Source organism: Manis javanica, chromosome 5 (assembly GCF_040802235.1).
Source record: "Manis javanica isolate MJ-LG chromosome 5, MJ_LKY, whole genome shotgun sequence".
NCBI lineage: Eukaryota > Metazoa > Chordata > Mammalia > Pholidota > Manidae > Manis > Manis javanica.
The window spans coordinates 29,367,912-29,393,588 of record NC_133160.1 but is presented as its reverse complement, the minus strand read 5'-3'; the positions used below and the strand labels follow the sequence as shown (position 1 = coordinate 29,393,588).

Here is a 25,677-nt window from a genome sequence, read left to right as displayed (position 1 = left end):
TTTGGTTGGGGAGGAGCCTGCTCAGGCCAGAGAGGTCTGAAGGAGTGGGGGAGCTCTGTGTTAGGGATGCGTGACAGGGAGACAGCAGCACCCCCTCCTGGTCAGCTCCCAGCCCTGTGCACAGCTTCCAGCTATCTGCTTTCTTACTCAAACCCAGGCGCCCTCCACTACCTCGCTATTGGGGTCCCCCCCTTGTGAGGTACCAGCAGGCTATGGCCTCACCTTGAGCATAAAGGCTTTATTGTCACCTTTGGGTTCTCAGGCAGGTGGGGCTGTTGCATGTCTGGTGGGCAGGGACTGTCCTCATGGCACACTAAGTTGATGGCAGTGCTGGGACCAGTCCTCAGGGCTCCCTCTGCCCTCCCTCCCCACCCCACCCTCGATGCCCTTCTGTGGCTGGGATTGGTTAAAGTGGGGCATCCATCTACCCAGCTGGGTCATTTGTCTTCAATGAAAGGGCAAGTGCATCCCCACATCCCCTCATTAAGTGCCTTCACCCTGTGCCCTCTCCTGCTCAGCCCTTTCTACATTTAACAGTCATCTTTGGGTGGTCAAGACCACACCCAGGGTGGTCCTACTACCCATCTCTCCGGGCAGCTTCTGTTTTTCTGCAACACAGGCTGAGCCCATCAGTCAGTGCACTGGGCCCTTCAGGCGTGGGCTCTGCACACCCATCTTCATCCTGCTGCCCCTCCTTTGGTGGCCTTGCTTGGCCTCTCCCAGCGGCTTTCACTCCCACCTCCAACTCCCACCCCCAGTTCAGGCCAGGGCTCAGTCTCTGATGCACGCTGCTTCAGGGTCACGTGCTCCCTACGGGTGTGCCTTCTTAAAATCTAGCTCCTTGACCTCAGTCCTTGGCAGACCCCTCAGCCTTACAGTCAGCAGACCAGGACCCAATCCCAAAGCCAGAATCTTCTGGATGTCCCCACCCGTCCTGCGACCTCATCTCCCCGGACAAGAGGGCGGGGGAAAGGGGCCCTGACACAAGAACAAGCAGGTTCTTCTGCCAGAGCCGAGCTGAGCCTGCTCTCCAGATCCCCAGACCGAAAGAGGGCGGGGCCTGGCACCGCGCCTGCCCGCCCTCAATTAGAAAGAAAGTCAATGGCGGCGCGCACTGAGCGACTGGTGCTGACGTCGACGGCGGTGACCTTAATCTCGGTGTCGCCAAATTGCATGGCGGCGCGGATCTCGCGGCGTCCAGGGTGCGCGCCGGCAGCGTTGGCGCTGCCCTCTGTGGGCTCCAGCTCGAGGCTGAGCGCGCCGCACTTGCGCACCCCCGGGTCGGTGATGAAGCGCGCGTCCTCGGCAGCGCAGCAGTACAGATTGATGAGCACGCGCCGCTGGCCCGGGCGCGCCGGGCAGTAGCTGCGCCGCACCTCCTCGCCCAGGGCCACCGACTGCTCGGCCGCCACGAAGCGCTCAAAGACGTCGGTACACCAGCGGCGGCCGTCGCGAACCAGCAGCTTGTCGGGAGGGTGGCGTCCAGCCACAAAGCGGTTGAGCACGCCCACGCCGTAGGTGAGCGGCGAGCGGCGCACCCGCACCACGCCCGGCGCTTGCCCGAAGAGCACCGCGCCCTTGAGGATGGTGAGGCCCACGTCGTGCGGGACCACCACGCGCAGGCCGTGGGCGCCCAGCGCCACCTGCACCGCGTGCTGCAGCACCGCCGACTCAGCGAAGCCGCCCACTAGGAACAGCAGTTTCACGCCCTGCACCTCGGGCCGCGCTAGCAGCGCCTCTGCGGGTGGGGGTAAAGAGAAGGAGGGAAGGAGGGGAGGGAGAGAGCTGGAGCTGCTGAGGCCATCACTATGCGGCCACTGGCACCACCCCTTTACCCTTCTGTCCTTTTGTACCCTCCTGGCAACTAGAAGCTAGCCATTTCACTATAAAACGGTAGCCTGGTACTGGGGGAGAAAAACATGTCCTCCTGGGTTCTGCCTCCCCAACACTACCCTCCCTCCTGCTCGCCTGCCAATGTGGAGGGTGTGAGATAAGGATATGCCTTTACACCTATTAAATACCCACTGCCTGCTGTGTGCGTGACATTGTGCTCACTCTCTAGGTAGCTCATTTAAATCCCTATGATAACAGTTTTGGGAATGCGATACTATTGCCCCTTTTTATAAATGAGGAACCTGAGGCACCACGGGTTCCTTAACTTGGCCAGACTACACGTCACCCTTACTAGCTCTTACTCTCCACCTCACTGCGTCCTCCAGGTGTTTCACATGATTCTGGATCTCATTCCAGTGAATGGACGTGTGGAGGTTTCCAGGCGGGCACTAATGGGAATTATTCCCTCATCTGTGTTTATGTGGGGTGAATGGAGGACCTAAGCTCAGGCACTCACCTATGTGCTGGATGATCCCGCTGACCGTGGGCTGAAAGAGCTCGTTCATGGCCTCGCAAGACATCCTGAGCATTCCCTGTGAGGACCACTTCACAAAGTTCACACTGTAGATGACGAAGAAGGAGGCACAGGCCCACGGATCAGTCAGGGTCTGGAGTTCTACCCCTCCCCTCCAGGCCAATGTGCCTGGGCACTGATGGCATGTTGTATGTTATCCCAAGCCCTCTCTCAGGAGCTTTAGCTGCTGGCCAGCTCCAGTTCCAGGCATGAAAACCCAGGAAAAAGCCTCCCTTTGCCTTTGGCCAGAGGAACCATGGCGCACTGGCTGGCACGTGTTTGTGTGTGTGTGTGTGTGTGTGTGCATGCGTGTCTGCAGGCAGTGGGGAAGAGAGAGATGCCGGCCTTTCCTCCAGGGCCCAAGATTCTCTTGCCCGAATTTGGACTACAAATTCCAGCTGGGGTACTCACAACCCTCTCTCCCCACTGGGGCTGGCATGATGTGTGCACGGGGTGGATCAGGTGCACCCCCACTTTTCCCTTGGCCCACACCCTCCCTCGTAGCAGCGTTCCCCCTCCATAAACCCTGCCTGAGTCCCCGCTCCCCAGACCCACCTGCTCCTGCGTAGGGCCGTTTCCACGTTGTGGCCTCGCTGCTTCCGGTAGAAGTCGATGAAGGAAAAGGGCAAGGAGATATTGAGCGCCCCCGCACGGTGTGGGCCTGCAGTGCGTTTGCGAGCCTCGAAGGCGATGGTCAGATCCACCCAGGCTGCCGGCCGTTGCCTTTTGAAGGTGGAGATGAAGTCCTCGCCGAAGATGCGGCCCAGCAGCTGCTCGAAGGCCAGGTCTACGCCCACCGCGCCATAGGGGCCGCCTGCGGTGGGGCATGGGGCGAAGTTGGCTTCAGCGCCGACTCTGCCGCCAGGGGATGTTGGCAGGCCAGGGTGCACTGGGTATCAAGGGCACTGCCAGACTACTCACCAGACGCCTTGTAGAGCTCTTTGAGGGTGCCATGGGGCTGCTCCAGCTGGTGCACGGTCAGGTCCACCGTGCCTCCCCCGCAGTCTGCCACCACGTAGCGGTCTCCTGTGGTGGTGAGTGTGAGCATACACTCGTGGGCTGCCTTGCACCTAAGCTTAGTTCTGCGCCCCCTCCAGACTCAATCAGTGTCCAGCCCTGCCTGAGGTCCCAAGCCCTGCCTGCAGGGGAACTGGGGTGAGGGTGGGTTGTAAGGGGCTTCATGTGATTGAACCTCAGTTCGCGTGGTAGGGGCGCAAGGTGTGGGAGAACATGTTTCCAGGGCTGTGCAACTCCCAGCGTTGAATCCCTGGGAGGAGTGGGATTTAGGGGCGCAGCTGTGTGTGGGGTGAATTCAGGTGACTGTGAGGGGACAGCCAGATCAGGTAGAGCTAATGGAGGAGGAAGAGGTGGGGCTTCAATGGGTTGGGGCAGATTTGACTTGGTGAATGTTCCCTTGCCCCCTATCAGCATACGGTGCTCCTTCAGAGCCCAAAAAATATCCATCCGTCACACCTGCTTGCATCTCTGCCCACAGCTCCCCGACGCCAGATTCCACCAGGAAAGTGCGGCTGTGGCGGGACCTCCGCAGCTGCTCACGGGCTGGGGGTCGAGGGATAGCAGGACAGGGAGGTTAGAAGGAGGTGCCTCCCCTAGGGTGCCCACTCCTGTCCTCCCACCAGGGCCCTCCATGAGCACCTGGGGCAGCCAGTTCTCCTCAAACTCCTGCTCCACTCCCAAGTGGGAGAGGGCAGTGCGAAAACCTCAAAGGGTCCTGAGAAACCCCATAGGTAATCTCAGGGGCTATAGCCAACGACAGAGCCCAAGTATTTCTGGCCGCAGGGCCTTCCCTTAAGGCAGAGGGCTCAAGTCATGGCAAGATCAGGCTTTGGAGGAGCTGTGGGGTTGGGAGGTCTTGGGAAACCCAGGGGAGCTCAGGACTTGGAACTTCACCCCATCATGGGAGCTGTCACCTAGGATGGTGACCCAGGTTAACCATAGCTGTCTGGGTGCCCAAGTCCAGCAGCAGGAGCTTGAAGCGGATGTCCGGAAGAGGGGTGGCTAATTCACTGGCTGTTCAGGAGGAAGCTCCTGAAGACTTTCACCTTGGCCTGGGTGGGGGGCTGACTTCCTCCTTTGTCAGGACCCCAGCACCTCCCCCCAGGATAGGCTCTCTCCCAGCTCTCAGACTCAGGGCTGGGCTGAGATCTGTGCTCCTCAGACAATGCTCCCCTAGGGCAAGATGAAATGTCTGCCCTCGATTAAGCTTCCCGAGGTCAGGGCTGTGGCTTCTCCCTCAGACTGAACTCTTCCAGGGATGTTTCTGCCCTCTCAGATTGGGTTGGGGGAGGCTCCCCTTCATGCTGGACGTGGTGGAGCCTATGGCCTCAGTGACCTCTGACCCTCCAAGGGTGAGTGCCTCCAGGCCCACCACTGGGTAGTGCCCCTGGGGGCAGCTTACCTTGCCGGAAGCTAGAATCGATGGAGCGGCGCTCGCCCAGGCGTCCACTGCCTGGGGCCCTGCTGCTGAGATCCCTGAGCTGGTGCAGACGCAACTTGCGGCAGTAGACAGAGGCAGCCTCAGGCTCCAGGGCAATGAGTAACTGCTCTGCATCTTCTCTCGACACCAGGCCAGCCTGGAGATGGATGTTGGGCAGGGCCAGGGAGCATCATGGGTCAAGTGTCATACCTAAGATGACACCCTGGGGCAGGAAACCAGGGCCTGCAGGGCTCCCACCTCCTTCCCATCACACTCCATCCATTCTAGGTCTCTCAGTTGTCTCCATGCTGCACAAATTTGGAGCTGCTTCCACAGTTACCCTGTGACCAGGCTGAGGAAGGGCATGGCCATGGCCAGGAACACCCTGGGGTTGCCCAGCAAGAAGAGACCCTAGACAGAGTGAAAACGTAAAACACCTGGGATCTGTCCTTCTAAACTGCCTAGGCAGCCTGGGTTGCAGCAAGGTCCCCTTCACAGGTGCAGGGCTGGCCATCTGGGGACTGGCCGAGGGTGCTAGTGGGGACTCTAGCACAGTGAGTAATGGGCAGACCATCCATCAGAGGTGGGGGGGGATCCCCTTTGGCTCACTGAACCTTTTTCCTCCCCTAGGCTGGGGTCAGACAGTGGCCACAAGCCTCCCCACTTTCAGAACTTTGTTCCCAGGGAATCTGATATAGGAAGAAATAAACTCTTAACAGTGAAATTCCAGGCACCAAGGCAGGCCAGATAGGGGAGAAAACCCTTGGGATCTGTCACTTCCTGCATTAGGATAGGGGACCCCTCTGGGAAGTACTTTACAGTTTTCTGGGATCCCCTGGATTCTGACCAGGTCAGGGGTGGGGATGGGTGGGTAGGGAGTCTTCCTGCCCAGGGCCAGCCCTTCCTGAGCTGGCAGCAGGGAGCAGTGTGGGAGGAAGCAGGGCGGGTGAACTGACTGGGGACACTAGGGGCGGGGTGTTTGTTCTGGCTGGGCCCAGCCTTGCTTTCATCCTGGTCACTGCAGAGGGCTTGCCCACTGGGCTCGGCTCCTTCCAGGGACGAGGAGAGCCCCCTACAGACCTGGCACCTGGGGAGAGCCTGGCCCATGGGTGTATGTGTGGGGGTTGGATGCCCTGGTATCCTTCAGGGGGGTGCACAGGTAGGCCTGAGATCCCTTTTGGAGATCCTAGGGTGTGCTCCAAGGCCCTAGGGGCAAGACCAAACAATTAGTTTGCTCTGGGAGGTTGTGGCTCCCTCCCGCATCTTGTGTGCACTGGAGAGGGTGCATGCCTGTGCTGTACCCCTCTTTCTCTAGGCCTTTGGGCATCTCTTATGGTAGGAAACCCAGTGAACACTGGGCAAAATCACCTCCCTTCATAGTTTCACAGTCCTATCTCCCCTGTTCAAGAACTTACAGTGTTTGGGGCCATGGTGGTGGTGGGGTCTTGAAGGTACTGATGCCAGCTGAGGTGGCTGTTAGTGGTGCCCTGCCCAGCTCCTGTGTGTTGGCTGCTATTGGCTCACAGCTGCCCCCTTCTCTGGAAAACTGCCCTCAGCTGAACAGGAACCACCTCATTAGAGAGGTTTCTCCCATTTTCCCCAGCAACCAATGATGGCCTGATATGGATGTACAAAAAGCCAGTGCTCTGGCCCAGTGTGGCCAACACCAAGGTACAGTTCCCCTCCAGGGCTCTCCGTGCCATCAGGCTGAAAGCTGGATTCTGCTTAGCCCTTTCTCCTGTCCTGCCTCCCCCACTCCCTTTTCTCCTGAGAGTCCTTCCCTAGACCCCATGATCAAGAATCCCCATCTCAGGCTCTGCTTCTAGGAAACCTGACTTAAGAACCTGGCTAAGCTGGCCTGGGCTGTGCCTCTCGTCCCTCTGCTCTCTGTTCCTGCAGGCCCACCCCCTCTCCTAGGGGCAACAACTCTCCAAAATGCCTAGCAGGGGATGACCCCATGACTCAGTGGTCCCAAGGGCAGTGGGGTGAAGGTGGTATGTGGCCCACCAGCGCCACACCCACTGCTCTGCCTGCAGATCCTCACCAGGTAGGCAGCCTCCCGCATGAACTGCTTGGCCGGCTGTTTCCAGATGGCAGGCACCGTTAGCACCCAGCGCACCGTGTCCTTCTCTGGCAGCGATGGGCACTGCTCCCTCAGCTCCTGGAGCAGAAGAGGGCAGTGTGGGGAATGGTTGCCTCGAGCTGGAGCCTGTCTTCAGTCCTCTGTGGCAGCTGGAGTAACTAACCCAGCCTCAGGAAGGACTTCCCAGCTTTCTGGGAAGAATTCCTAACTCTCCCCTCACCACCCCCAGCCCCAGCACCAGTATGGCCAGTGCAGGCTCTACCAGAGTGGAAAGCAGTGGACTGGAGAAGATGACCTCTGACCTCTGACTGTGGTTACTCAGTGGATGGCCAGGGTATGAATTGAGGGGACAGGATGGGCTTAGGGTCCTGGGTCCCAGGGGCGGGGCTGTAATCCACCTGAAGGGCATGTTCCTTGAAGAAGCGTAGGGCATGAGCAAACACTTCCAGGGCAGGCATTTTCTTTCCATTTACAGCCTCCAGCTGGGTCTTCAAGGTGAGATCCTGGCAGGGGCACAAGGTGGCTGCAGGAGGCCATAGGTTTGCCCCCATTTCCAATGACCTCTCTAAAAATCACCCCATTTCCTGGTGCTTCCCCTCTCTGGCATCATCCCACTGTCACTAATCTCACTTTAGTTCTGTCCCCAGCCCCTCCCCCCCAGGCCCATCCCGTCCTCACCCTTTAGCTTTGCCCACCTCCATTAACCCCGACTGTTCCCCTCCTGGCCCCACCTCCCTAGCTGGAGTCAGGTTCCAGCCAGAATGTGACTTACAGTGGTACTGTGGATCTTCATCTTAAACTTCTCAAAGTAGAGCCAGTCCGGCGCCTCCTCAGGGTCTAGGTCATGGTAGTAGTCGCGTGCGGTGTAGCCAAAACTGTGAAAGGCTCCCTCTGGGGTCAGAAGCAGGCAGGTGGGGGTCTTCTGGTGGGCCACACCTGGGTCCCCACCCTCCCATTTCCTGTGGAGGCACAGAGCTGTCAGCGTGGTCATGGAGAATATTCCCTTCCTGGGGCTGGGTACTGGCTCTGCAACCAGCTTTGTGACCACTTAGCCTCCCAAGCCCCAGTCTTCCCATCTGTAAAATGGGAATAATAATAGTGCCTACTTCTTAGGGTTTGTATGAAGATGGAACTTGGTATCCACTTACATCTCCATAAATGCTGCTCCCTGGGTCCTCCCTTTCCAGGGAGCCATGGGACCCAGCAACATTCTCAGCTCCTGTTTCCTCCCATGAGGTGACACCATCTGGCTTCACCTCCCTGTTCCCTTAACGACACCTGCCCCATATGGCCTCCTAATTTCTCTCCAGGGCTTTGGCAGAGGCCTTCTCCCTCCCAGCCAGCCAGTTCACCCTCCTCTAGGTTAGTTCCTTCAGCCAAGCTCCTTCAAGGCATTCATGATCATTCCTATCTGACCCACCTCAGCAGCTATACCCCAGTCGACTGCACCCCTGGTAGTATCCCCAAACCTGAATGAGATTCCAAACCTCCCTATCTGCAGATCCCCACCTAGAACTCCCTACCTGGTTCACTAGCCGGGCAAATCCTGCCTCCTCTTCCTCGGCCTGCTCTGATGCCCTAACTCCTCTAGGCCAAACTCACCACCACGACCTTTTGGAGAAGGAACTAGGAATCCAGGCAGAAGGAACAGCATGTACAGAAGTTAGAGGTGTGTAAGAGCAGGGAGAACTGGCTCCATATGCAGCAGGAGAGAATGCAGGAATGTTAAGGTCAAATAAGGAAGAGCATCAAATGCCATATCAGAGACCTATCTGGTGAGTTTTAAGTAGGGAAGAGAAGAGGCATGTCCACATTTTCCTATAGAAAGGTCACTGGTCCTCATTTAGCAATAGACTGGAGGGAAGGGAGGATAGGGAAGAAAACCAGGGAGGAGACTACTGCAACTGTCCAGGTAAGAAAGGGTGGGGTTGAACTTAGGGGTGCTGGCCATGGAAAGCAATGGATGAGTATTCCAGAGATACTGGGGAGATAGAAATGACAGGGCTTGGAGACTGGTAGGAATAGGGAGGGCTTGGGAGGAGGCCAGGATATCCCCCAGTTAGTTCCTGTGACTGTCACCTCCACAGGACAGAGACGGTGTCCTCAGCCCCAGAATGGGGCCCAGCATAGCCTCAGCAGTGTGTGCTGACAAGCGTGCCAGCTGGGATGCCCTGTAACACCTAGAGGGCTGTAAGTGCCCAGAGCCTTTGTAGCCTCAATGGATGTGGAGGGAGCAGAGAAAGGGGGAAGACAGTCCAGGCTCACACAGGTCAGGTCCCTTGTGGGGGCAGTGACCTTTCTGTCTGTCTCTCCATCCACCCTTCCATCCAGCCTCCCAGCCCCTGGGGAAGCCCCCTGATCCCCCATCCCAGTCTGGGTTGGGAGTTTTGGGGTTTTCTATAGGAGTCTTCCACCTACTGGCTACAGCCCCACTCAAATACATACAAAGAATCAGTGTCTTGAGGTCTGTAGGGCAGTGTCAAGCAAATGTTTTGTTTGAACAAAACTCAACAACAGAATGAATTTTTCAAACATCTCTTTCATAATAAATTTTTAACTTGTCAACTCACTTAACCCTGTGATCTTCTGTGTCCTTGCTTTTCATTTGAGATGTTGGACCTAGAAACTGCCTCTAGGAGTCTACCGCATAGAAATCCCAACACAAGTTTTCAAGGAAGGCTTTTCACCATAGCACTTTTGTTACAGTGAAAAATTAGAGGAAAAAAACACCTAAAAGTATTAATAGAGGAGTGGATGAATTATGACACGCCTGGACTGTGGAATACTGTGCAACCATTAAAAGAAAGTAGTGGCTCTGAGTATTGACATGAAACATTTACAAAACAGTGTTGAAAGTTTAAAATAAGGCAAGTTGTATAATATCTCGCTTTTATTAAAACACCCCACCTATATGTGCATACACGTGTGCATGTTTGTGTACAAGCATACCTCATTTTATTGGGCTTCACAGATACTGTTTTTTACAAATTGAAGGTCTGTGGCAAACCTGTGTCGAGCGAGTCTATTGGCACCATTTTGCCAACAGCATTTGCTTACTTCATGTTTCTGTGTCACATTTTGGTAATTCTCATGGTATTTCAAACTTTTTCATTATTATATTTGTTGTGCTGATCTGTGATTGGTGATCTTTGATGTTCCTATTGTAATTGTTTTGAAGCACCACAAATCACGTCCTTAAAAGATGGTGAACTTAATCCATCAATGTGTTTGTTCAGAGTGCTCCACCGAGCCATTCCCCCATCTCTTTCGCTCTCCTCAGACCTCCCTAATCTCTGAGACAATATTGAAATTAGGCCAATTATTAACTCTACAATGGCCTCTAAGTGTTTATGTGAAAGGAAGAGTCCCATGTCTCTCATTTTAAATCAAAAGCTAGAAATAATGAAGCTTGATGAGGAAGGCATGTTGAAAGCTGAGACAGGCCAAGAGGAAGGCCTCTTGCATCAAACAGTGAGCCAAGTTATGAATGCAAAGGGAAGTTCTTGAAGGAATTGGAAGTGCTACTCCAGTGAGCACACGAATGATAAGAAAAGGAAGCAGCCTCACTGCTGATATGGAGAAAGTTTCAGTGGTCTGCATAGATCAAACCAGCCCCAACATTCCCTCAAGCCAAAACCCAATCCAGAGCAAGGCCCTAATGCTCTTAAATTCTATGAAAGCTCAGAGGGATGAGGAAGCTGCAAAGAAAAATCTGAAGCCAGCAGAGGTTGGTTCATGAGGGTTAAAAAGAGAAACCATCTCCCTAACAGCAGAGTGCAAGGTGAAGCAGCAGGTGCTGATGTAGAAGCTGCAGCTTATTCAGAAGATCCAGCTAAGATAATTCATGAAGGTGGCTACACTAAACAACAGATCTCCAATGTACATGAAACATTCTTATATTGGAAAGTATATTTGCAGCTAGAGAGGAGAAGTCAATGCTTGGCTTGGCTTCAAAGTTTCAAAGCTGGACAGGCTGACTCTCTTGTTAGGGGCTAATGCAGTTGGTGAAGTTGTGTTGAAGCTAATGCTCATTGACTATCCCGAAAATCATAGGGCTCTTAAGAATTATGTTAAATCTAGTCTGCCTATGCTCTATAAAATGGGAAAACAAAGCCTGGATGACAGTTTACAACATGGTTTACTCAATATTTTAAGCCCACTATTGAGACCTACTGCTGAAAAAGGAAAAGATTCAAAAGATTACTGCTCATTGATAAAGCACCTGGTCATGCAAGAGCTCTGATGGAGATGGACAATGAGATTAATGTTATATTTTCATGTCTGCTCACACAACACCCATTCTGCAGCTCATGGATCAAGGAGTAATTCTGAACTTCAAGTCTTACTTGATACACATTTGTAAGGCTAGAGCTGCCATAGATTATTTGGCATATTTACTTTGCCATAGATCCCCTGATGGATCTGGGCAAAGTAAACTGAAAACCTTCTGGAAAAGATTCACCATTCTAGATTGCATTAAGAACATTTGTGACTGTAATTGGGTAGGTGGGGGGACTTGATATTGGGGGGATCTAGTAACCACAATGTTGCTCATGTAATTATATGTTAATGATACCAAAATAAAAACAATTGTCATGACAAAAAAAAGAACATTTGTGATTCATGGGAGGAGGTCAAAATATCAATATTGTCAGGAATTTGGAAGAAATAGATTCCAACCCTCATTGGTGACTTTGAGGGGCTCAAGACTTCAGGAAGGAAGTAACTGAATATGTGGTAGAAACAAGAGAACTAGAATTAGAAGTGGAGTTGAAGATGTAACTGAATTGCTGCAGCTTCATGATGAAACTTTAATGGATGAGGAGTTGCACCTTATGGATGAGCAAAGAAAGTGGTTTTGTGAAATAGAATCTACTGGTGAAGATACTGTGAATATTGTCGAAATGACAACAAAGGATTTAGAGTATAACATCAACTTAATTGATTAAAGAGTGGCAGGCTTTGAGAGGATTGACTCCAATTTTGAAAGAAGTTCTATTGTGGGTAAAATGCTATCAAACAACATCACATGCCAGAGAAATCATTCATGAAAGGGAAGAGTCAGTCAATGCCACAAACTTCACTGTTGTCTTATTTTAAGAAATTGCCACAGCCAATCCCAACTTTCATCAACTGCCGCCCCAATCAGTCAGCAGCTGTCAACATCAAAGCAAGATCCTCTGCCAGCAAGAAGATAATGACTCGCGGAGAGCTCACATGATGGTTTGCATTTTTAGCAATAAAGTGTTTTTAAATTAAGGTATGCACATTGTTCTAGACATAATACTGTCTCACACTTAACAGACTACAGTACGATGTAAACATAACTTTTATATGCACTGCAAAACCAGAAAACTCATTTGACTTGCATTACTGCAATATTCGCTTTATTACAGTGGTCTGGATTGAACCCACAATGTCTCTGAGGTCTGCCTCCACAAGCCCAGAAAGAGATTTGTGTATTCTACTGTACGTTTTTTATATCTCAATAAAATCTTTTAAAGTTAAAAACAAAGCCTGACATTTCCTGCAGAGGGCGGGGGGCTGCTCCAATTGAGGATAGGAGCCCAGGCCTGGGGCTCATCCTCCAACATTTTGTTCCCGCGGGGAGCTCCACACCAGAGGAGGAAGGAGCTCTGATGAGAGCCCAGGTCTCCTCAGTGACAGCATTCCTGAGACCAGGCCGATCCCAGGGGGTGAGGCCCACCCTCAATCCCCCAGCCAGCTGCCCTCACCTCATCATGTGGATGGCCTCAGGGTCATTGGCAAAGCTGAAGGCGTAGCCACTGGATGTGGTGCCAAAGTCGATGGCCACCACCACAGAGAAGGAGGCTTGTTGGGGGGCTCGGGCCTCAGGCTTCTGCAAAGGCAAGACCTAGAGTCAGGGAGCAGCCCGAAGGCCAGGCGGACTGTGAGTGAGACCCTCCCCTCCCCTGGCTCTGTCCAGGCCAGCCCTGGCCCAGCCCCACCTGCTTGCCTGGGCTCCGCCGCCTCCCAGGCTCCAGGCTGAACCCTGGACATGCCAAGGTCTCTCCAGTAGCCCTGGAGCTTTTGGCTCAAGCCCCTGCTTTCCTGCTCCTAGTTCTCTACCCACCATCTGCCTGGGCTGCCTGAGCCCCACCCCCACTTCATACCATGTCACAGCCTGGGCCCAGCTGGGAGCAATTTCACTCCAGCAAGTAGATTGGAGCGCATGGACCTGTGTATATTTGCCTCTCTTGCTCTTGCTCTTTGTGGCCACAGTGACACAGTGTCTGTCTGTTTTGTGGCAGAGAAGAGAAGCCCATGCACGTGCCCAGAATAGTCCCAGACTTCTCTCAGGTCAGGCCTGGGCTCCCTGAGAACAAGGGGATTCCCATGCTGGATTACTAGGTGAGGCTGGAGCACCCAGGTGGGGCGACCCAGGGAGCTTGTGGGGGCTTATATCCTGGATACTTCAAACTAGTAGTTTCCAAGCTGTTTTTAATGTGTCTCCTCTTCTCCAGAGATAACTTGTATTCAGGTAGGGCTGTGGTGCATGGGGCAGTTGGAGGGGGGAGCAACTCTGGGAGGCCTGCTCTCTGAGGACCTAGAAGCTACATGCTCAGAAGTACAGCTGCTCCAGGCAGGCCAGCCACAGTGGCCCCTGGGTGTCATCCTGGAGGATGGTTGTTGGTTACATGAGGCTAACCTCAGCAGAACTGGTACCACTACAGTCCAAGGTCTCCTACGGTCACCCCTTCTGCCAGGAACATGACAGGCGTGTGCAGAGGCAGGAGGCATGGCGGCACCCCCAATCCAGCCCAGGCCCTGCCGGCCCTGCCAGACACCAGGCCTTGCCCTCTGGAGCTCGACCGCCACCTCCACACCACCCAGGCCACCCACCTCCCAGATCCCTGCTCTGGGCTTACTGGGGACTGTGACGGTGTGAGGGGGGCAATGCCACAGCTTTCCTGGGTCCTTGGGGAGCCGGGTGGGCTAGGCACTGGGGACCGCTCTGGGCTGGAGCCTGCAAAGAGAGGGCAAGTCACTCTGGCACAATCAGGTAGGGGGTTGGTGGCTGGGCTGCAGGCCTGGTACTGGGAGGTTCTCCATCAGTCCCTCCCGGGCCAAAACAAAGACCACTCTGCTGAGGGAGGGAGACTAGCCGGGGAGGACAGGAAGGAGACTGAGGTCGGGGAGGGCTGAGGACCTGTTATCAGAGGCCACCTATCCATGCCTCACCTGGGGAGGGGAGAGACTCAGTCCAATGATAGAAGGGCAGGAGAAATGGGGGACTGAGGGCGAGCTCCTGTGAGGGTGGAGGTAGGGAAACCAGAAAAGATGGGAGAACGGCAGACCTAACTGAGGGAGGTGGGGCTGCTTCCTGCCGCCTCAGAGATTGGCCACATGGGTCTCATCAGACCCGAGGGAACCACCCCCACTCCCCCACCCAAGTGCCAGGACAGGTCAGTGCTGGCTGCCTGGTGAGAATCAAGGGAAGTAGCATCTCCTCCAGCCAAGCCCTGAGCTGAGGGGTGTCTACAACACTAGGAAGTCAAATTCCGAGCCCTCCTCCCCCATAACACACGTAGACTTGCACCAGCATTTGGAGCAGGAGGCCCCCGGAGACCACTTGCAGGCCCAGAACTGAGCTGCGTGCACCTTTGATGGGGAGAAGCAGCCCACAGCCTGGCCTGGAAGTTCAGGCAGTGCAGGGACCTGCTTGGAGGGACATTCCTCAGGTGTGGGCTTTGCTGAGGCCCCTTGGAGGGACACTGGAGCTTCCCTGAGAATCATGCCTGGGGACAGGGAGACTGGCCAGGGAGGCGGATGGGGCCTGGAGTGAACACCCATGGGCAAATCAAACCAGTCTGCCTAGCTCCAGGCTGAGCCTGGCCAGGGCCTGTGCTCCCTTGGCAGCTGCCGTTCTGTGTGGCCCTGACAGGTCCCAGCCTTCCTTTGCCTTGGGCTACCCTGGGAATATCTGAGGGGCCAGGCATGAGGCACACTCTGGGAAGTGCCTGAACAGGGCTGGAGTCTATCATGAGGTGCTGGAGGGGCAGGGACATGGCGGTCACATTCCTGGGGTCCCCTTTCTCAAGCGGTCAGAGCAGCCTTGCACCCTGCCACCAGCTCCACTTGAGGGGCCAAACTGCTGTGGCTTGAGCCTGGGAAGGGAGGCAGGAAGGAAGGCCAGCCTGCCAGGGCTTTGTGAGTGGACTTCCTGAGGAGTGTCCCTCCTCCCTCCTGGCCTCCCACCCCCGCAGAGAACCTACAGCCTGCTCCCAGGCTGGGCCACAGGCAGACATGCAGGCGCACATAGAATTCTCTGTGCAGAACCACTTGCAGACAGACACACTCCCACACAAAGCCCTGTGCAGAGACCTGCCCACAGACAGACATACTCTTACATCACACAGACCTGCATGAAACACGCGTACACACACAGTCCTGTGCACAGAGACCCACTCTGCACACACTCATAGATACATAAGGGGTCCGTGAACAGACCTGCCCTGTGAGTGTGTGCATGCACACACACACACACTCACAGTCCTGTGTGCACCAACCCTCCCTGCACACACACACACACACACTCTCTCTCTCTCTCTCTCTCTCTCTCTCTCTCTCTCTCTCAGGAACCTCTTTTGAGCGAGGCCACATGCAGCGTGGGTGGGTCTCAGTGCTGGGATGAGTTGGGTGGTGGGTCAGGGGAGAGGTTGGGGGGGTTCTTACCGATGTACAGCCCTTGCAGGCCCATCTCCGGAACCGCCAGCATCTTCACAGGCCCTGTAGCTGTGAACAGGAACAGACAAGCAGAATGGCATTTATGTGTTCCTTTGTTCCCTCATTGAATGCTTATTTACTTTATTTACTTCTGGCTGGAGTCCTTTGAAGCAAATCCAAGACACATGTTTCACCAATATATTTTTCAGCATCCCTTTCCAACAGATACAGTCTTGTAAAAAAAAATATTGCCATGCCACCATTATCATGTGCAACAAAATTAATGGTAATTCCCTAATCTCATCTAATGCTCAGTTCCACCATCTCAGCTTGTCTCACAATCTTTTTAACAGTTGTTTTGTTGGAATCAAGATAATCCTAAATGTTTTTGGGTGCCCACTCTGTGCCAGGTGCTGGGGGACATCAGTGACCCAGAATGACACAGTCCCCACCACGGGGGTCCACAGCCTGGTGGGGAAACTGATTTTAATCAGATAATGACTGGGTGAAAATTTGAGATTACAAAGGATGCCCTCAAGATCACAGCTGGGTACAGGCAGGGTAGAAAAGGGAGCCTGGTAAGGTTGGAGAGAGCGGTTAGGCTGGGCTGACCCTGCAGGCAGGCCATTGTAGAGCCTATTTTAGACTTGGTTTTACATGAAGGGCAACAGAAAATTTTGACAGGTTTGAAGTGACAGAGTGGAGGTGACAGCTTGACTAAAACTGTGTTTGAGGAAGTCCCTCTGGCTGCATGGGGAGGTGAATTGCAGCTGGTCAGTGCCTATCAGGGTCCCAGGCAATAAGATGATGGTGCTGGTTGTGTCTTGAGAAAGAAGTGGAGACCTGTAAGTTAGTGGTTAGAATCAACAGGGCTGGTAGAGGATGGCTGGATTGCACATGGGGCATTAGGAAGGAGAGGGTGTCAGGGGTGACACTGTCTGACTGAAGCCAGGAGATGGTGAGATGGAGAACACTGGAGAAGGCAGGCTGGCAGGGGGAGAGGGCAGGCGCTCCAGCTGCAGTTTTGAAACTGCTGAAAGAACAGACCACTGCGCCAGATGCGATGTGGAGCGGTCAGAGAGAGAGCTGAGGTGGGCATGTGTGTTTGGGAGTTATTGTTATGGGAGATTTGGCAGACAGCAGAAACGGGGAGAAAGAGGGGGAGCCTGCGCGGGAAGACTGACTGGAGCAAGGTGGGCTGGCCATGGAGGCTGAGATGCCTGCTGTGGTTTCATGCAGACCTTGGGAGGAGAAAAATGTGAAGCTCAATGTCTTTAGAGGTTGTTGGATGACACTGGAGACACCCAGGCCGGCATTTGGGTGGAATGATGGAGAAGGGGTGGGAGAGGAGCAGTGACCACAGGGCTGAGGACGGAGCTAGCATTCAGGAAGCTTGGCTAAGATCAAGAGCTGACCTGTGGGCAGCTGCTGGAGGAACATAGGCTTGAGGAGGGGACGATGGGTTTTCATTTCTTTGCTAAGATGGGAAGAACTTGAATTTGTGTCTGTGAGGTTCTGGAGGCCAGAGACAGTGTCCTCCAGGTCATCAATAGCTTTGTTACACAGTGTGATCAGTCTCAGGACAGCAGCATTGCAGGTCCTGGGAACTTGTTAGAAATGCAGACCCTCAGGTCCCACCGCATCCTACCTGCTGAGTCAGAACTTGCATTTTAACAAGATCCCAGGTGGCTCAGTGCACATTAAAGTTGGAGAAGTGCTGCTCATTGTGTCCCTGGACCAGTCTTCAGATCACCGACGCTACTGTCCTCGGCTGTGGGCCTGGTGTCCTCCCTAAACAAAGGTGGGGGCTGCTCAGAGCCCGCTCCTTTTCTGTAACAAGTGGCCTGATCAGGAAGTTTTCCTAACAGAACACAGGCAGACACAGAGCTGGGCACTGTCACACCCATACACATACATGTACACACTCTTGCTCATGCATAGTTCACACAACCCAGCCCCATCATGGACAGACACCCAAACATGTCCAGGATACTCCCACACGGCGAGCAGTTTGGAGATTTCCAGACACATGCAATCCTACTGTCCTGGGAGGCACATGGTTGGCTGCCCAGCAATCAGAACCAGGAGAAAGATAGGGGCTGGTGGGCACTTACAGAGCGATGCTGAGAAAGGGAAGGCAAATAGAGGGGGTGGGGGCAGGCTTTGTAAGCCAGGGACAGAAGCCCAGCTCAGGGCAATGGAGTGGCATGCTGAAGGTGGTTCCCACCAGCTCGCAGGGGCTGATTACATGCATCTCTTCCAAGTTCTGCATTCACCAACATTATGTTGGTAGCTTGAAATCAGCCACGGTGGGAGCATTTACACCACAGAAATTGGCAAATACTACAAATCAGGTAGTTTCTCCCTCTTGGAGAGTTGATTGTAAAACATTTACAGCATACCAGTGGATCAAGACCACGAGGCAGAAGCTGGTAGCTGTGTTTGTACATTGTTTTGATTTTTCAGCAAAAACTTTTTGAGCATTTTCTTGGTGTCAGGCACTACACTAAGTGCTGGAGAAACATGTGGTTGAATGCATGAGAGGATTTCTGGACTACAGCTACTGTGTGTGGAGGAGAAACAATCTAGAACCACCAGGAAAAAAAGACTCAGGAGTTGTCACTGTAAGCTGGATTCTATGTCCAAACCATGTGCCCATGATCTCCCCAGCTATCATCCATCTCTGAGTATGGCATACTGAGTGCCCCTACCCTGTGGTGTCAGGGCTGACAAGGGCCTGTTGTGGTACCTGGCTGGAGTGAATCATGTCACCACTCTGTGCCTAAGTGTGTTTCCTGAAAAATGGCTCACATAAGAGGCTTGTGAAGACCTGCAAGTCCAGGTAAGGAAGGTGATCGATAAAGGCAGGGAATCGGACAAATGTGAGCAGCGCTCTTTCCCTTCATGATGTGGATTCTGAATTTGCTCTTGTTAGAAGTTTTTGGTCTTGCTGAGACTTATTTTGAGTTCTTTAGGGAGGGAGGGAGGACCTGAATCTATCTGTGTTAAAGAAGGAGGATCCTGCTGATACTTTGAGAGAGGGGGTGGCAGCCACGGAAGCTTGCACAGCATGTATACACACTCACATATCCAGAAACAGTTAAGGGGAATGCTCATCATGGGGCCCAGAACAACCTCAGCTCCCCAAAGCTACGCCTGGGCAGAGTTCACAGCTGGAAACAGGGAGGGGCGCAGGGTTGGGGTGGAAGTAGACCCCACCCCAGGAGCTGCTAATTTCAGACTGGTGATGTTTATGGGCTTGAGAATAATCGGGTGGGGCAGTTTGATTTACAGAGAAAGTAACTTCATTTCCTGGCTACAAGCACAGGCTAACCTCTGGCCCCAACCTGACCCCTACCCTACTCATACATAGGCCCTTAACCCTGCCCATGGACTGACTCCTAACCTTGTCCATGGATTGACCCCTTGGCCTCATACTGGCTTCTTACCTTCAGCATTACCCTGACCCCTGGCCCTGACTTCTACCAATAGACATGATCTATCAGTCACTGGGAACCAGGACAGGGTATGACTGAACAAGGTCTTAAAACCAGAGACTCCCACCCTGGAGTGCTGCCCAGACTCACAAAAGCCTAGGACTTCTTGCCTGATTTGAATTCTCCAAGGATTTCTTCCTGCGTTGGGGTGTTAAGTCTGGGTACTTATGACCCCAGAGCGATGGCTGGTGGGAGGGTTGTGATATTGCCAGATTGCAGAGCTTCACACATAACTCTTCTCCACCCCCGAGGATAAAGACCTACCCAGAGCTTTACAGCTCCTTCCTTCCCTGGCAGGCTGCCTTTCACTTGGACCCTGCCTGTCCCATCCACAGTTTTCTGCTTCGCATTCTGCCAGACCTTTAATGGAAAAGGACTCTGTCAGCAGGCAAAGAGAGGCCACAGGCATTTCTCCCAAGCCACAGGTTGGGCCAACCAGGGCTCAGGGAACTGATCAGAAATGGCACCCAATGGAGAGGAGCCCTCAGGTGAGGGACCAGCAGGAGGCTGTGAGGTAGGGAGGCTGCCTGCCTCCTCCTGTGTTGGCACAGGGGGTTGAGAGAAATGGCCTCCTGTGGCCGCCCTCCCTGTCCTCAACTTTTCTTTCCATACATCCTGCCCCACCCCCTGGGCCCTCATCATGGGGGCAGCCTGTTCATAAACAACCTCTGTCCCACAGAGTCCAGGGCCAAAGCCCTTCCCATCCTCTGCGACCAGTGTCCATCATCAGCCTTACCTTTGGGGGCTCTGGGCTGCCTCTGCTCTCACAGGGGGTCCACACGTTAGAGCTCTGTCCCTCCTAGGCTCTCTCCTGCACCCAAGCTTGCTTTACAGACTGGCTCCACTGGCCTCACAGGGAGCTTAGACCGCAACCCGCCTGGGCCCCTAAACTGGCCTCACAGAGAGAAACTAGAGGTCCCTGGTCAGGAGGCCAGCCTAACAGTCTGGAACCGTGGCACCCCCGCCACCCAGCCATTCCCGACCTTCCCAGACCACAGGCCCTGCAGCCACTGCACCCCCCACCCCAGATACCCCCTACACACACGCCCTCTCAACCCCAGGGTCTCCACCTCTGGCCTAGGCTGTGACCTCTACAAGTTGGCTTCCTGGAGCAAACCCCAACCCTACACCAGCTCCCTGCCAGCATAGGAATCTCTACAGCTGCCCAACCTCTGCACAGTGTGTGGGGTCCCAAAGCCCAGGATATGAGCCATGGTCGCTGCCCAAATTGCCTTCCCAAACCTGCAGTCCTGCTGGAGAGACGGACTTGCAGGTCTGTCCCCAGCCGGCTCTCCGGGGTCAGAAAATGTGTGGTGCGGTCTCAACCAACAGCGCAGGACAGGACAGCAACCTCGTCGCCTTTCTCTCCTCTGGGAGCCCAGCAGCCCCGCGCCCCAGAACTCACCTCCGCCCGCCCGACAGCGCGTGCTCTGTCCAGCCGCCTGGATCCTGAGCCCGCGCAGCCGGTGGCCGTGCCCTGCCGCGATGGCCGCAGCCCTCGACGTGCGCCCAGCCCCGCGCCTCGGGCTCGCCCCGCCCGCCGCCCCCTCCCCCTCCTCCAGGCCGGATGGCCGCGCGGGCTGAGCCGCCGGGTCTGTCCGTGCTCCCGGCCCAGATGTGCGAGGTCGGGGCGGGGCCTGCCTGCGCGGGCCTCCGCCGAGGGGCCCAGCCTTACCCCGCGTCCAGGGCCCCTCCCCGCGCTGCTCCTGCGCCTCGCGGCCTGCGCCCCGCCGCTGCGTTTCCCCGGCCCGCCCGCGAGCAGCCCGGGAGGTGGGGCTGGGGGAGAAGGGTGAGGGGGGAACATGCGGGGAGGGGAAGAGGAATTCCAGACCCCTCGTCGGCCTCCTGCGGCCCAGCTGCGGAGGGGCCTCCTCCCCCGCCCCCGCCCCCAACAGGACCACCTCGGGGCTCAGCCCAGGCCTGCCCATCAGCGAGAGCCTAGTGGCTACGAGGGCCTTACCTTACACTCCTCCAGTCCCCTGCCCCAGACCACCCCACCCTCCCGCCATCCCTAGCCTTACCTTCAAGGGTCAGGTAGGAGAGGCTGACTGAGGGTGAGGGCAGGCCCTTGTTCCCCAGGCTGGGGCCTAGCTCTGTCCTTGGTGAAATCTGAGGCAGCAAGGGAAGGGTTCTTACAGGCTGGGGCCCCACCCTGCCAGGTGGATCACTCAGAACTCATCCTGCCTTAGAAAGGAGCACCTAGCCCCTTCCCTTTTGGGGGCTCACAGCATTCTTGTCCTAACCCTTGAGAGAGCTGGCCCTCTCCGGGATGCTGGGACGTGGCCTCCGAGCAGAAGGTTTGCAGGGTGGAGACCCCTTACTGCTAGGACCCTCGAAGACAGCCAACTTGCTGAGTCCCCCTGCCACCTCCTGGTTCTGACAGGAACTGGGCATGGCCCCTTCCCTCCTTCCCAGTGTGCCCCCCGCAGAGGCTAAGGCTGGGCACTGTGGCATGAGGACCAAGGACTGCTTCTTAGCAAAGTCCCTCTGTGCTTAAGGGGTCTGGCCTCCTGTCTGTTCCCCTCCCCAAAGACCTCAGTTTTTGACCATCAGAGTTGCCCCCCATCCCAAACCTTTGCAGAGGCTGTTTACCCCTGGAATACTTCCTTCCTCCTCTCCTCCTGTCTAAAAGGCTCTGCAGCTAAAGGGTTCCCTCTCCTCTGTTTGCTGCCCTTATTGTTGGGGGCACTGCCCCTGAAGCCCCCCTGTTGGGGGTAGGGGCTGTACTGTACTGAACAGTTGTGGGTATTGGTACCTGGCCAGTAAGCCAGTGAGGAATCCAATCAGTAACCTCCACTGGCTGCTCCAAGTGTGTGTATGAGTGCATGTATCTGTTGGTGTGTGTGTCTTCGTGTGTCTGTGACTGTGTGTATATGTTTATGCATGTTTGTGTGTCCTGTATATGTGTGACACTGTATCTTATGTCTGTCTGTGAGTGTGTGACAGGTGTGTGATGGAGGCTAGCCGGCCTTCAACCTTATCCCAGAGGCTGAACAAAGCCTGGGAGGGTTGAAGTGGCTATACATGTATGTGGGGAAGGAGCCAAGGGTCTGGCCTCTCAAACAGAGCCTGCCTCTTGTTTTTCTTTTGCCTTCCCATTCCCTGTCTTCTCCATCCCCACCCTCAGCTCCACAGATTGGCCTATCTCTGAGGCCATGGCAACAGGCTCTGAACAGGAGTGAAGAATCATTTTCGGGGTGGGGGGGTCCCAACACCCTCCTGCTTGGCAGTCTTCTGTCCCCCCGTGCAATGTCAGGCCCCCTCAGTTTGACTCGGGAGTCACAGGCCCCACCTTTTGGGCAGCTCCCTGTATGACAGAAGAGGACAGAGAGTAAGCGAGTAATCCCAGTGAATCCTCAGTCCATGTTAGAGAAAGTCTGATTCACTTACTATCAGCAGGTTTGGGCCGAGGTGGGTGTAGACAAGGGTCCTGCAGAGCCCCTGCCCTTTACTGGCCTCTCTGTGTTCCTGCAGTCCCATGTCTCTGGTGTCAGTGTGGGCGCACCCACTGACCTCACTGTCTTCCTGCTTCTCCCTGGGTTCCGGAGGGTGGGGGAAGCTGGCAGGAATCAGGAGGGATCAGCCTCTGAATATGTCCTCCTGGGAGCAGCCTCTCTCCAGGCCAAGCTTCCCTCCTCTGGTCCTGGCTCAGGACTTCTCCCATGGCTGTCCTCGCTCCCAGCCCTGCCCTTCCAACCCATCTCTATTGTGCAGCTGGAGAAGACTTTCAAAAGTTCAAGTCCAGCCCCATCACTTCACCACTCTTACATTCTCCATGGCTCCCCATCACTTACAGGAGAAGACCCAAGTGGTCCAGGGCAGGGACTGCCTCGCCGACCTCCCAAGCTCCCCTTCCCAGCCCTGCCCTCCAACCCCATCCAGTGCCCTTTGAGAACAGCCAGCCTTCTCTGCTTCTAAATCTTTGTTCCACTGGTGCCAGCCCCCAGCCCTGAGCTGCTTAGCAACATCCTTCTCTCCCATGGGCCCTCAAGGAGAAACAGGCCCCTCAACCCTGTGTAGGTGCTATGTCTGTTCAGGGAACCCAGCCCTGGCCATCACTAGGTGGGGCTCTCAGGGAGGCCCCTTGACTCCCTTTTCCCAGCGCCCGCTGCCTGGCCGGACATGGCCAACCAGCAGGCAGGTTTAGGGCAGAGGGTGCCCTTTGCCTCTGGGACATGTTGTCTCGCCACCTAAGGCTCTTTGGTGCTGAGGGGCTGTGGAGAGAACTTTTCAGGCTCCTCTCCCTCCTGCCCACGCCTGGCTGCCTGCTCTCCCCCAGAGTTTGGGACACACACACACACATACACACACACACACACACACACACACACACACACACACACACACACACACACACCAAGGTGAAGACAGGTGCCCCCACAGCCTGCCCCAAGATAGGGAGACAAAGACAGAGGCTTTTCTTACTGGTAGACCTTGTTGACTGACCCCCCTGCCACCTAGCCTGCCACAAAACCCTCAAGGGGGAAGGATTCTGCATCCTCTTTGTAGAGACAAGAAGGCCAGGACTCAGGGAGAGCAGGTCACTGCCCCATTCCTACCTAGCCACGGCCTCAGCCTGTGCCCTTGCATGGCCAAATGTTGCAGGAGGTTGGTGAAGGGAGTATGGTGCCTAGGCACCCAGACGCAGCCCCCTGGATGGTTGTCCTGCCCTGCCTTCCCCTTCCTGGGGATGGAAGGTGGGTGGCTCCAGGGACAGAGGCCCCTAGAATGCGCCTCTACCAGATTTCTGACTTGTAAGCTTCCTTCCAGGAATTACTCCACCTGCCCCCACCCAGCCAGACTTCCTTTCTGTAACCCACAGCCACATCATTTTCCTCACTGGAGATGGGTGTATGGGAGGCCCAGCCTGTGGCCCAGAGTTCAAGGCTTAGCCTTGTTGGTTCTCTGCCTCCACTATTGCCTGGAGAGCCGGTACCTCCTCCTTCATAAAAAGAAAGCCTTGGGGTCGCACGTTCCTGCTGTGCCTTGCCAGTACCCTGCCCAGATCACACCCAAAGCACCAGGATCTGCTCACCTTCTGGAACTCTGCACTGACCCTTGCGTCAGCACAGTTCCAGAAGGTGGGCGGGTTCTGGTGCAGCCCTTTCTCCAGAGTGATATAATTAGAGCTCCCACCAGGGATACCAGGCAGCCTCCATGGATGAGGTGACCCTGAGCTGAGCTCTACAGGATGGAGAGTTACCCATGTGGAGAAGTGGGAAGGACATTCCAGGAGGAGGAAGCAGTGCAGATAAGAGCATGGAGGGTAGAGTGAACGGGAGGCAGAATAGAAAGGCGGCCTTGGCAGCTGGCTAGATGAAAGGCTGGGTGTTTGCCCCTGGAGCTTTTGAGCACAGACCTACCCTTGTGTAGGTATTCCTAGCTCAGCAGGCACCCTGGCCCTTTGCTTGGGAACCCCCAACCCCACTTATTCCACTTGGGCATCTTTTGGTTGGGATCTTTGGTCTCTACTCCAGACCATCCAGAGTCCAGCTTCATTGTATAATTCTCTCCCTGTCCTCCTCGTCACTTAGCTTGGACAACACCTCCCCTGGCCAGCTCCTACCCCATAGAATTGCCCTCTGCTAGGGTGAGGGGATAAAGACAAGGACCAAGACTCTAGGGGAAAAGGCCATGGTGAGGAGGATACTACTTTCGTCTCAGCCTTGCCAAGTTGGAGGAGATTGTGGGGCTGTTGTGTAGACAATGCTCGCTGACCCCTCCTCCAATATCTAGTTTTTTTCTTAATAATAGAATCTTCTCTTTTTAGCCGGGTGCATGGCCACCCAGCATAAAGAATAGATTTGCTACCCTTTCTTGCTGCTTGGCATAGTCATGTGACTAAGTTCTGGCTAATGAAATGTAAGCAGGAGTGTTTTTATGTGGTAACCCCCAGCCTTTAAAAACTGGTTAAATCCATTGTTTCTCCTCCTGCTTTTCTCCATCCTGCTGCCTGGAATGTTGATGGGATGACTGGAGTTGTAACAACCATCTTGGGCCATAAGGTTGAGGGACACACCCTACTGATAGCAGAACCATGACCTGCAAGGAGATTGGCACTTGAGCAGTATCCCCATGCCAGCCCAGGGCTGTGTACTTCCAGACTTTCTGATGCAAAAGCAAGAAACGCTTTTGTTTAGGGCACTGTGTTTCCAGTCTCTGTTACTCATAGCAGAATGTAATCCTATCTGATTTGACCCCAAGGAGAAATATTGACTAGGCAGTTGGTATATGGATCTGGAGCTTGGAGCAGAATTTTGGATTGTGGGTAGGAATTTGGCAGTCATTATCGTGGAGATGGTAATTGAAGCCACTAGAGTGGATGAGATCACCCAGGTGAAGTGTGTGGTGTGAAAAAGAAGAGGGCTGTCCAGGAGGTAGCTGACCCCACCCTCTGGCCCTCAGAAGACCATTCTGGCTTTGCACTCAGCTTCCTCCATTCCCTCCCCCCACCATATGAGGGCGCTTCTGCCTCCCCAGAACACTTCTTGGCTTTTATGATGCAGAATCAGGATGGAGGGAGGCTAGGAGGAAGACAGGTGTGGACTAAAATTGGGGGAAATCA

At 54.7% G+C, this 25,677-nt stretch overlaps 1 protein-coding gene and 1 long non-coding RNA gene across 7 annotated transcripts; both read right to left on the bottom strand.

Moving 5' to 3' along the window:
- Positions 1-223: 223 nt before the first annotated feature.
- On the bottom strand, positions 224-20,672 carry HSPA12B (heat shock protein family A (Hsp70) member 12B). 6 transcript variants are annotated; one of them, XM_073236871.1, is made up of 16 exons: positions 20,355-20,507; positions 19,849-19,870; positions 19,377-19,472; positions 17,264-17,406; positions 15,625-15,684; positions 13,818-13,915; positions 12,663-12,787; positions 7,700-7,886; positions 7,326-7,430; positions 6,889-7,005; positions 4,827-5,001; positions 3,881-3,967; positions 3,329-3,433; positions 2,963-3,221; positions 2,351-2,454; positions 224-1,738 (listed from the first exon to the last, which is right to left on the bottom strand). In XM_073236871.1, exons 5-16 carry the CDS (start codon positions 15,665-15,667, stop codon positions 1,083-1,085), a joined length of 2,061 nt encoding a protein of 686 aa, XP_073092972.1. In that variant the 5' UTR covers positions 15,668-15,684; positions 17,264-17,406; positions 19,377-19,472; positions 19,849-19,870; positions 20,355-20,507; the 3' UTR covers positions 224-1,082. The 6 variants fall into 6 exon arrangements, with proteins under 6 accessions (XP_073092972.1, XP_017535577.1, XP_017535580.1 ...); XM_017680088.3 differs by lacking the exon at positions 20,355-20,507 and having other exon boundaries at positions 17,264-17,445; positions 19,849-20,112; XM_017680091.3 differs by lacking the exons at positions 19,377-19,472; positions 19,849-19,870; positions 20,355-20,507 and adding an exon at positions 20,518-20,644.
- Positions 20,673-20,751: 79 nt separating this feature from the next.
- LOC118972254 (uncharacterized) lies at positions 20,752-22,668 on the bottom strand. The gene is made up of 4 exons (XR_012131511.1): positions 22,503-22,668; positions 22,234-22,419; positions 21,134-21,221; positions 20,752-20,888 (listed from the first exon to the last, which is right to left on the bottom strand). It is a non-coding gene; the product is annotated as an uncharacterized lncRNA (long non-coding RNA).
- Between the last annotated feature and the right edge of the window lie 3,009 nt (positions 22,669-25,677).